We start from the raw sequence: 12,526 nt of genomic DNA on the forward strand, positions 1-12,526 counted from the left end.
TATTAACAAACAGTTTTACAATTTTGTAGTCAAAGCTACTATTTCATGAAGTGTTTATTCTACAATTTTTTGAGATCTCGGACATCACAAGAATTTTTGGAACATGACCAGCAAGCTAAATATAGGGTCAGAGTTTCTTTTGTTCAACCCTTGTCATCATTAATTATCAAGCGTAAAAAGACATGCACTAATAGGATGCAAGAACTAGTTTGCAGTAAGGGTGTGTATGCTGAACATGCGAAAATAGTCTCAGCAAAGAACTAAAATTGTAATACATTTATTATTTATGCAAAATGCATTACATCTTCTATCTAGAGCCAGGGTCAGTAGAAGTCCATGTGATGGATTCTTCAGATGGCATAAAATTCAACTTTAAGGGACATTTCTGGAAATTACTTTGAAATCGATAAGTCCACAGCTTCTAAATCAGAAGGAATTTCTTTACCCAAAGAGTGGTGAGTTGGTGGATCTCACAAGCACGGGGAAACTGAATGGTATGGTTGTATTTAAGGGGAAGCTAGACAAAGATATGAGGGAGAAGGGAATAGAGAGTTCTGATGATAGATGCAGATGAGGAAAGAAGGGAGGAGACCTGAGTGGAGCATCAGCAGCTGGCATGGTTTGGTCTAATGCAGGGCTTTCCAACCATGACGACCCCACTCCCACCCCCCCCCCCCCCCCCCCCCCCCCCCAACCATGACGACCCCACTCCCACCCCCCCCCCCCAAGTTTGCCGGGAAAAAAGATTTTCAAAATTCATGTAAGTAAGCTAAAACTAACCTTCGTCTTCAACTTGTGGTTGGCATCTCTAAGACCTGATGAATCTTGGGCCTCCTCTGTATGCGTTGGCTGGGAAAGAGCTGCAGATGCGTGTTTTAGATGTTTTATGTAGGTCAGGCCCATGCGCATGACCTGTGGGACTTGGAGCTGAAGACATGCACCTGCACAAAAGTCAAAAATTCAAAAAGAGCACTAAAAACCTTGGAGAAGCGAGAGAGACAGTGGGAGGTTAAAATTAGCAGGCAAGAGGACAGGTAGAAGTTTAAAATGAAGTTCCCAGTAAGGGAAGAAGACAGAGAAAATAGGAGGTTCCTCAATGTTTTTTATAGTATAGAGGTGCTCCGTTACATATTAAATGTTGGGAACCACTGCTCTAGTGGCTTGCTTTTGTGCTATATATCCTTTGTAATCCCATGTAAGATCAAAATGGTTGATGCCACCTAACCTCTTTCAGGATCATTCACCAATAGAAAGTTTCCATATCTTTTACCTCAGTTCACTGCTTCTCTTTTGATCCCATTGTGCATTATTTAAAATATCATCATTCCCAGAACACAATGACATTACTGCTTTTGGAAAATTAAATCATGTCCACAATTGGACGGGGTGCCTGAAGGTATTTTGAAAAATTTGATTATAAATATATCAGCTGGCTTGGCGGGTTTCTAGATAAGAAAGCTGACTCAGCTGTAGGCAAATTGGCCTGCACATTTCACCAAAGGGTTTTCTGATGAACGTATCAATATTTGAATAATTTTCCATTTAATCTGGCAGCAACTTGCTGATTATTTTGTTTCCTTTCTCTTTCAGCTGTTTCCGTCATGAGGCACAGTGCATCATCCTTTGGGTTTGCTGTAAGTAAGCTTGTGCAAATAAACACAGTCAAAGCTTAAAAAGGGCCTTAATCAAGGGTTGGCCAAAAACAAAAATATTTCATTTTGGGTTCACATTTCTTCTGAAATTCAGTAAACCTTGTTTCTGCGCCAAAGCTACTGACAAAAGAGAGAACTGGGAGTCAAGGTGAATTTTCATTTTACCCTTGATTTGAATACCAACAGTTGCAACAGCGTGGATCTGGAATTTAGATTAGCTCAGAGTACAACAGCAGTTTGTTCACTCCTGTATTCTCTTCACATTGAAGAGCATATAACAACCGACTCAAGAACAGCTTCTTCCCTGCTGCCATCAGGCTTTTGAATGGACTTACCTTGCATTAAGTCGATCTTTCGCTACACCCTAGCTGTGACTGTAACACTACATTCTGCACTCTCTCATTTCCTTCTCTATGAACTGTATGCTTTGTATAGCACGCAAGAAACAATACTTATCACTATACTAATATATGTGACAATGATAAATCAAATCAAATGTAGCACAGCTTTAGAACTCACTTAGATTCAAGTCCATATTTAAAAATAAACCTATATTTATAAAGCACCTTTCATGACCACAGATGTCCCAAAGCACTTTACAACCAATGAAGTACTTCTTTGAAATGTAATCACTGTTGTAAGGCAGAACGCACGGTAGCCAATTTGCACACAGCACACTTGCGCAAACAGCAATGTGATAATTGAGCAATAAATGCTGACTAGGACACTAGGGATACGACCCTGCTCTTCTGCAAAATAACAGGATCTTTTACATCGACCTGAGAGGGCAGACAGCGTCTGATCTGAGAGAAAGCGGCTCTAACAGCACAGCACTCTCTTCAGTACTGAGTGACATTTGACATTTACGCTCAAACCATGGGATGAGATTTAATCTCATAACCTCCTGACTCAGAGGCAACAGTGTTACCAAAGGAACTACAGGTGACAAGCGTTGTCACATTCATACAAACTGAAAAAACACATAAGCCCTTAAAAATGCTGGAAATTATACGCCAAACAAATCCCTGAGGCTTCTGCTGTTGTGGGCAGCACAGTGGCACAGTCGTTAGCACTGCTGTCTCACACCGCCAGGGTCCCGGGTTCAATTCTGGCCTTGGGTCACTGTCTCTGTGGAGTTTGCACATTCTCCCTGTGTCTGCGTGGGTTTCCCCCGGGTGCTCCAGTTTCCTCCCACAGTCCAAAGATCTGTGGGTTAGGTTGATTGGCCATGCTAAATTGACCCTAATATCAAGGGGATTAGCAGGGTAAATATGTGGAGTTTAGGGCCTGGGTGGGATTGTGGTCGGTGCAGACTCGATGGGCTGAATGGTCTCCTACAGCACCGTAGGGATTCTATGATTCAGTGGGAGGGCATTTATTTGATTGGGCAATGCAATACTGGACCATAACTGAAGCAGCTGCTTGGCTTATATCCTGATCATGGCTATGAATTCCAGGGGTTGTCCAGGTCTTTTTGTTTTATATTCTTTCATGGGACGTGTGTGTCACTACCCAGAAGGAAAAAAAATAGTAAAATGGAAATAAGAATACTGGTCTGAATTGTTTTTTCCTATTGAGTGGCTCGGTCAGCATTTATTGTCTATTCCTAATTGCCCTTGAGAAGGTGGTAGTGAGCCGTCTTCTTGAACCATTGCAGTCCATGTGGTGTAGGTACACCCACAGTGCTGTGAGGGAGGGAATTCCAGGATTTTGATCCAGCGACAATAAAGGATATATTTCCAAGTGTGGCTTGGAGGAGAATTTGTAGGTGGTGGTTCCGATATATCTGCTGTCCTTGTTCTTCTAGACGGTAGCAGACATGGGTTTGGACGGTGCTGCCTGAGCAGTCCTGGTGAATTCCTGCAGTGCTTTTAGGCAGTACATACTGCAGCTTTTGTACTAGCTATGACTGAAACCAGCAGGAAGGTTTCCCCCTGATTCCCATTGACTCCAATTTTGTTAGGACTCCTTGATGTTACACTCGGTCAAATGCTGCCTTGATGTTAAGGGCAGTCATACATAGGGGTGGCACGGTAGCACAGTGGTTAGCACTGCTGTTTCACACCGCCAGAGACCCGGGTTCGATTCCTGGTTTTGGTCACTGTCTGTGTGGAGTTTGCACGTTCTCCCCGTGTCTGCATGGGTTTCCTCTGGGTACTCTGGTTTCCTCCCAAAGTCTGAAAGACGTGCTAGTTAGGTGCATTGACCCTAACAGGTGCCGGACTGTGGCGACTAAGGGAATTTCATAGTAACTTCATTGCAGTGTTAATGTAAGCCTTACTTGTGACTAATAAATAAACTTCAACACACCTCACCTCTAGACTTCAGCTCTTTTGTCCATGCTTGAACCAAGGCTGAAATGAGGTCAGGAATGTTAGTGAACAAGTTATTATTAAGCAAGTGCTACTTGATAGCACTGTTGATGACTTCTTCCATCATTTTACTGATGATCGAGAGTAGTCTGATGCGGTGGTAATTTTCCTGGGTAGGATTTGTCCTTTTTTGTGTAAGGGACACACCTGGGTAAATTTCCACATTATCAGGTGTTTCTCCTGTTCTTCACTCGTTCTTCCTGTGTTCCAACTGCTAGGGGTGAGGCAAGTGCTGAAATACAAGTCTTCAGTACTATTGCCAGAATGGTGTCAGGGCCCACAGCTTTTACAACATCCAGTGCCTTCAGCCATTTTATAACATTACAGGGGGTGAATTGACTGGAGACTGGCGGCATCTGTAATGCTGGGGACCTCTGGAGGAGGTTGAGATGGATCAACCACCCGGCAGGAAACAGTATCTTTACTGGTAATTTATCATTTTTGCAACGGGAACCTTTTAATCCAAGATATGATTACATATCTGTTGTATGAAAATATATGAACAATATATAATCACATTTACAATTTCAGGCATTTGTGTGTGTGTCCTATTAACTTGGCTGGTACTCAGAGACCCTGCTGCTAAATGATAAATTACCATCAGAAATATCGTTTCCTACAGTTCAGGTCAACCATGATATTAGGTTTCCAGAGATAACTGCAGTCATTAAATCATTCATTTTCCCCCTTAACATGTGTATAAATAAAATTTACGATGCATGTTAATGTTGTACGGATCCCATCTTCAAGGAACATTTCTGATTTTTCTAGTTTGATGCTACGTTGGATGTATTATCTTCTGCAATAGTGCTGTGGCGTTACAGCAATGCAGCAGCCGTGCACTCTGCCCATCGGGAGAATATGTAAGTCTAACTCTACCTTGTCTATATTAATGATAGTAAGAAGTTTAACAACACCAGGTTAAAGTCCAACAGGTTTATTTGGTAGCAAAAGCCACACAAGCTTTCGAAGCTCTAAGCCCCTTCTTCAGGTGAGTGGGAATTCTGTTCACAAACCGAGTTTATAAAGACACAGACTCAATTTACATGAATAATGGTTGGAATGCGAATACTTACAACTAATCAAGTCTTTAAGAAACAAAACAATGGGAGTGGAGAGAGCATCAAGACAGGCTAAAAAGATGTGTATTGTCTCCAGACAAGACAGCCAGTGAAACTCTGCAGGTCCACGCAACTGTGGGCGTTACAAATAGTGTGACATGAACCCAATATCCCGGTTGAGGCCGTCCTTGTGTGTGCGGAACTTGGCTATCAGTTTCTGCTCAGCGACTCTGCGCTGTCGTGTGTCGCGAAGGCCGCCTTGGAGAACGCTTACCCGAATATCAGAGGCCGAATGCCCGTGACCGCTGAAGTGCTCCCCAACAGGAAGAGAACAGTCTTGCCTGGTGATTGTCGAGCGGTGTTCATTCATCCGTTGTCGCAGCGTCTGCATAGTTTCCCCAATGTACCATGCCTCGGGACATCCTTTCTTGCAGCGTATCAGGTAGACAACGTTGGCCGAGTTGCCGTATATTAATGATGACAGCGATCCATTTAGGTCCACTGGATGGGGTGGATGTTCTGTTCTGATTCTGCTTAAACATAGCCTGGGTTAGACATGAGCATCAGATTAATCTTTATAGATTGCATCACGAGGAAGGAAGTAGATGCAATATTCAAAGAAGAAAATATATAAATTGATTAAGAGTGCCCTCCAAATAACATGGGCTTGGCAATTTGCCAAAAGAGCCTGAGGTCCAGTCAATGAATAAGCACATTGTATTTGTTGGTTTGATGGAGGGTGCGTGATTGTTGATGGGTATGATCTGGAAAGCTGGCCTTTTTCATAGCATGTGCAAAACCAAAGCCAGCGAGTTACTTTAGAACCGCTGTGGTGAGATTTAAGATTTGTATTGCATTTGAAAATGATTGTAAATGGGGTAAAGTTTGATCATCTTTTCAACTGTTATTTGTCTTCCCTAATATATGAGGCCTATTCGCTATCCAAAGTTTCAATCAATCCTTGACTTTTGGGGCAGTTTTAAATTTTTCCGAGACACCCAAAAAAACAGCTGACGGGGGCTTTCGTTGAAGTGTTGGCGTTGTCACGAAATCCTCTTGTAGCTCGTACAAGAGACTGATCTACTCACAAGAACCATAAAATGGTGCAGCAACCTGTCCTCAGAGTGAGCTTAGTTTTGATCCCTTTAGCCCCTTCCTGCTCTCAATGTCTTTAATATCTGAGATTGAATTTGATTAAACAGTAGGGCTCCGAGTCTTCATTACCCTGGGAACCAGCAGTCAAATAATGAGCTGATGATATGACAAAGGGACAAAGGGGACCACCAGATTTATAAAATGAATATTAAACAGATTATACAGAGCACTCTAATAATTATCTCGGATGCTACAACACACAATAACTTATATGATGTGAAACTCAGATCGGTAGTGTCTGTTGCTTGGGTGCTACAAATGTTATTTGAGATCTAAAATGGAATTTGAGACATGTGCATACATTTCTGGGATGAGTCATACCAAACGCCATATTGGTAAGGGCATTCATTTGTGTGCAATGACTGCCTTCTGGGAGTATACAGAGTGGGTAGATCATGACATCAGTCAGTGAGTAATGCTGATTTGATGCCAGCTTGCCATTTTTGTTGCTAGTGCTATATCTTAACCCCTCATGGCTGAACATAGGTTCAACAACAGGAAAGATACCCCACCAGCGCCATTTAAATTGATCATTTATTTACAGATTAGTTGCTGGTTAATTTCTTATGCCTGTTGCTAGGATTGTACAAATGTTTGGTGCTTTCTATCAGTGTTTCAAGTTGCTAAAATCTACAGGAAACTGTCTAAACATGTTGAAGGACTTTCTGCTGACTTCAAGGCTTATGAACAAATCACTTCCTTCCAGACATGCCGCCCTTTGTAGTCATTCCTCGAGGAATACAATATGACTGGGAGAATAAGCAGATGGTACACGGAGCAGGATAAGCTGCTGGAAGAGGGAGGAGGGGAGAAAGAATCATAGAATCCCTACAGTACAGAAGGAAGCCATTCAACCCATCGAGCCTGCGCTGACAACAATCCCACCTAGGCCCTATCCCCTTAATGCCACGTATTTACCTTGTGATGCGCGATATAACACACGAGAGGCTGGATGTACTCGGGAAATAAAGGCTTTTATTGCCAACAATAACAGAGCTACCATATACAGTATACGATCCCAGACTAAAGGGTCACCAGGCAGAGCAGTGACCTTTATACCTCTCCCAGGAGGCGGAGCCGACTGGGGTGTACCATAATGACTATATTAACAGATAGAACAGCCCAACCCTAACCCCAACAGTAACATATCTACAGACACATAGTACTGGCCAGACCATGGCTCAGCACAACCTGGTGGGAACCAACAATGGTTCACCACATTCACCGCTCCTTTGAAAACAAAGGCCGGCGGGGTACAAAACACAGAACAATTGTTCATCTGTCTATAAGTTCAAACGGTCTGGGGGACCGCACCGTCGCTGTGACCTCCTCAACACCGGCGATGACACCGGTTCAGGCAATCGCGGTGACGTTCTCTCCAAGGCAGTGTCCAGCGACTCCTCCAGTTCCTCACGGGCCGGTAGACCACGAGGTGGTGACAATCCGCTGAACTCGGGCACGCCTTGAAGTGGCGACCATCTCCTGGACTCAGGCAAGCTGTACACGGGAGTAAGAGGGTTAAGTGGTGGTCCCGATACTGCCCGCGCCGTGTCAGGAGGGGAAATAATGGTTGGGGGATCCCTAACAGGAGGTGTGGGAGCGACAGGGGTTTCCAAGCCCCCTGCTGGCGCCAGATCTCGAATCTAGACCGTGTCCTCTCACCCGTCAGGATATGCCACATAGGCATACTGAGGGTTGGCGTGGAGGAGATGGACCTGTTCAACCAAAGGGTCAGACTTGCGGGTCCTAACATGTCGCCGCAGGAGGACAGGTCCTGAGTACGTCAACCAAGACGGTAATGAGGTCCCAGAGGAAGACTTCCTAGGGAATGAAAACATTCTCTCATGAGGAGTAGCGTTGGTTGCCGTACACAGGAGTGAGCGTATGGAGTGGAGCGCATCAGGGAGACCTCTTGCCAATGGGAGACTGGAAGACCTTTAGACCTCAACGCCAGTAAGACAGCCTTCCAGACTGTAGCATTCTCTCGTTCGACCTGTCCGTTACCCCTTGGATTGTAGCTCGTGGTTCTGCTAGAGGCAATCCCATATGAGAGCAGGTATTGCCTCAAGTCATCACTCATGAACGACGAGCCCCTATCGCTGTGGATATAACAGGGATAACCGAACAGGGTGAAAAGATCACGAAATGCCTTGATAACCGTGGCAGCGGTCATATTAGAACAGGGAATGACAAAAGGGAATCGTGAGTACTCATCAACCACATTGAGGAAGTACACGTTCCGATCTGTCGAGGGAAGGGGGCCCTTAAAGTCCACACTCAGTCTTTCGAAGGGACGAGTGGCCTTAACGAGTTGTGCCCTGTCAGGTCGGTAGAAGTGCGGTTTGCATTCCGCGCATACCCGGCAGCTTTTGGTTATGGACCTGACATCCTCCACCGAGTAGGGTAGATTCCGGGCTTTTATGAAGTGGAAGAGCCGAGTGACCCCCGGATGGCAGAGGTCATTGTGGAGAGCCTGCAATCGATTCTCCTGCATACTAGCGCATGTTCCACGCGACAGGGCATCCGAGGGCTCGTTGAGCTTCCCTGGACAATACATGATATCATAATTGTAGGTGGAGAGTTCGATTCTCCACCTCAAGATCTTATCATTCTTGATCTTACCCCGTAACGTGTTGTTGAACATGAACGCCACGGACCGCTGGTCCGTGAGCAGAGTGAACCGTTTTCCCGCCAAGTAATGGCGCCAGTGCCGGACGGCCTCCACAATGGCCTGGGCCTCCTTTTCCACCGCCGAATGTCGAATTTCAGGGCCTTGGAGGGTGCGAGGGAAAAAGGCGACGGGCCTGCCCGCCTGGTTAAGTGTGGCGGCCAGGGCGAAATCAGATGCATCACTCTCCACCTGGAAGGGGATGGACTCATCGATAGCGTGCATCGTGGCTTTCGCGATGTCGGCTTTTATTCTTGCAAAGGCTAAGCGAGCCTCTGTTGCTAGGGGAAAAGAGGTAGACTTGATGAGCGGACGAGCTTTGTCCGCGTAATTGGGAACCCACTGTGCGTAGTATGAGAAGAAGCCTAAGCATCTTCTCAGTGCTTTGACGCTAGTGGGCAGGGGAAGTTCGAGGAGAGGACGCATACGGTCTGGATCAGGGCCAATTACCCCGTTTTCCACCACGTATCCGAGGATAGCTAGGCGGCGCGTGCGAAATACACACTTCTCCCTGTTGTAGGTCAGATTCAGGCGAGATGCAGTGCGTAAGAATCTAAGAAGGTTGGCATCGTGGTCCTGCTGGTCATGGCCGCAGATGGTGACGTTATCCAGGTACGGGAAGGTAGCCCGCAGTCCATTCTGGTCCACCATTCGGTCCATAGCACGCTGGAAGACCGAGACCCCATTCGTGACACCAAAAGGAACCCTTAAAAAATGGTACAGGCGACCATCCGCCTCAAAGGCCGTGTATTGTCGGTCCTCTGGGCGAACGGGGAGCTGGTGGTAAGCAGATTTTAAGTCGATGGTGGAGAACACCCGGTACTGCGCAATCTGATTGACCATGTCAGATATGCGCGGGAGGGGATACGCATCCAGCTGCGTATATCTGTTAATGGTCTGACTATAGTCTATGACCATCCGGGGTTTGTTCCCATTCTTAACCACCACGACTTGCGCTCTCCAAGGACTAGCGCTAGGTTGGATGATCCCTTCCTTGAGGAGCCGCTGAACTTCAGATCGAATGACGATCCAATCCTCAGCGCTGTAACACCTGCTCTTTGTTGCGATGGGCTTGCAGCCTGGCACAAGATTCTGGAATAGGGAGGGTGTGGTAATCCTAAGCGTTGAGAGACTACATGTGGAGCGCGTTGGGCAATTTAGAGGCTGCGGGTCTCCCACTGAAAGCGGAGGGAGTGGCCCACCGTACTGCAGGGTTATACTCTTCAAGTGGACCATGAAATCTAGTCCTAGGAGTATTGGCGCGCAAAGGTGCGGTAACACAAGGAGCCTGAAGTTCTCATAAACCGTGCCCTACACCGTCAGATTGACCACGCAACTCCCTAGCACGGTGACAGACCGGGACCTTGACGCCATCGAAATTGTCTGCTTGACAGTCCGAATCTGGAGACCACACCGCTTCACAGTGTCTGGGTGAATGAAGCTCTCCGTGCTCCCGCTGTCAAACAAACAATAAATCGGGCGTTTGTTTACCTGTATGTCCATCATAGACTTGTCGAGTCTGTGAGGCTTGGCCTGGTCCAGGATGATCGACGCCACCATTGGTTCGTGGGTGCAACTGCAGGCAGCTGAGATGGTTGATGACGACCCCTGCTGGTCATTCGCGGTTGGTGCCGACCAAAATGGCTGCCCCCATAGGTCGCATGTGGACGATGGCGCCAAAACCTGCGGCCCCTGCAGGTTGCACGTGTCTTGCAACTCCGTCGTTCGGAATGGCGACGTCCTGGAATCGCACGTGGTAGAAGACCTTGAAGATGCAGAAGACAAGGAGGCCGGCTCCGGGGAGTCACACGCCGCACTGCTGTTCTTGGATGGAAGTTTGGACCGGCATACCTTGGAATAGTGCTCCTTCTTGCCACAGGCGGAGCACAACACCGCTTTAGCTGGACATCGCTGCCGAGGGTGTTTCACCCCCCCCCCACAGAAGTAACACCGCGGGCCACCTGGAGCTGCTGCCGTCGTCAGGTCCGAGGCTGGGAACGCAATCGCGCAGTTTTTCGGTCCCGCTGAATGAAGTGGAGTCTGTGACTGCCCCTGCCACACTGTCTCCACGTGGTCGTCGGGGTAGATCGCCAGACCTTTGGAGGCCGTTTCTAGAGCGTCAGCTAACTCTATGGTTTTAGTGAGATCGAGGTTACCTTGCTCCAACAGCCGAAGGCGGATGTACGACGAGCCGATTCCCGCCACGAACGCATCTCGAGCTAGGTCGTTCATGTACTGGTCTGCCGACACTGACTTGCAGTTGCAGGCTCTGGCTAGCTGTTGAAGCTCGCACGCGTACTGTTCCGTCGTTTCGCCGGGCTGCCGCCGTCGAGTGGCTAGAAGGTATCGAGCATGCATCTCATTCGGCGGTTTGTTGTATCGCTTCTTGAGAAGCTCGAGGGCCCCTTTGTAGTCGGTGGCCCCACGGATCGCTAAATATACAGCGTCGCTTACCCTCGCGTGGAGGACCCGGAGTCTGTCGGCGTCGTCGGTGACCGCTGTGGAGGCGTCGAGGTAATCTTGGAAACACTTCAACCAGTGGTCGAAAGTGTTCGATGCTTCCGCCGCACGTGGGTCCAACGTAAGCCGTTTGGGTTTAAGCATTTGCTCCATGTTTTCTTTGTCGTTTTCTTTTCTCAAAAAAAAAAGAATTTACTTGTTGGCAATAAAATTGATGTGCGATATAACACACGAGAGGCTGGATGTACTCGGGAAATAAAGGCTTTTATTGCCAACAATAACAGAGCTACTATATACAGTATACAATCCCAGACTAAAGGGTCACCAGGCAGAGCAGTGACCTTTATACCTCTCCCAGGAGGCGGAGCCGACTGGGGTGTACCATAACGACTATATTAACAGGTAGAACAGCCCAACCCTAACCCCAACAGTAACATATCTACAGACACATAGTACTGGCCAGACCATGGCTCAGCACTACCTGGTGGGAACCAACAATGGTTCACCACACGTTGTAATCCCCATGTCGCTAAGGGGCAATTTAGGATGGCCAGTCAAACTAACATCCTCATCTTTAGACTGTGGGAGGAAACCGGAGCACCCGGAGAAAACCCATGCAGACATGGGGACAATGTACAAGCTCCACACTAACAGAGGCCGGAATTGAATCTGGGTCCCTGGTGCTGTGAGGCAGCAGTGCTAACCATTGTGCCCCCGAGCCATATCTCAGCCATATCCATGCCGGGGGTTCAGAGAACAATTCTCCTTCCTGAACAATGTGTACGTTGTCTGTTCTTCCACCAGGGCATCCTCTGAAAGCTGCCATCTGCTGCAGCCACAACTGCAACATCAGAGCAGAGTGAGGATCACATTTCCAGTGGTTGTGAAGGTCACCATGGGAGTGAATGCTTATGCATCTGGTTTCCTTCGTGGCTAGGGGCACTGGAGATCTTTGCAACAACATCTCACAGTTTACCATCCAGGGTTGCATAAGGGAAGTCACAGTTTGACAGCTCACTAGATTTTCATGCATTGGTGCAGACTCGATGGGCTAAAGGGCCTCTTCTACATTGTAGTATTCTGTGATTCTATGATTCTATGATAGATTTCATTCTCTCGTGCTAAGCAGAAGCAAAAGTAGAGTGCACATGGATTTGC

General features: G+C 47.1%; 1 protein-coding gene across 1 annotated transcript in view; it reads left to right on the forward strand.

Annotated features, from left to right (window-relative positions):
* tmem163a (transmembrane protein 163a) overlaps positions 1-12,526 on the forward strand; it is a 185,536-nt gene that overhangs the window by 103,422 nt on the left and 69,588 nt on the right. The window contains exons 3-4 of the mRNA XM_078229162.1: positions 1,591-1,634; positions 4,796-4,887. Coding sequence (XP_078085288.1) covers positions 1,591-1,634; positions 4,796-4,887 — 136 coding nt within the window. The remainder of the gene's footprint in view (positions 1-1,590; positions 1,635-4,795; positions 4,888-12,526) is intronic.

Source organism: Mustelus asterias, chromosome 14 (assembly GCF_964213995.1).
Source record: "Mustelus asterias chromosome 14, sMusAst1.hap1.1, whole genome shotgun sequence".
NCBI classification, from domain to species: Eukaryota; Metazoa; Chordata; class Chondrichthyes; order Carcharhiniformes; family Triakidae; genus Mustelus; species Mustelus asterias.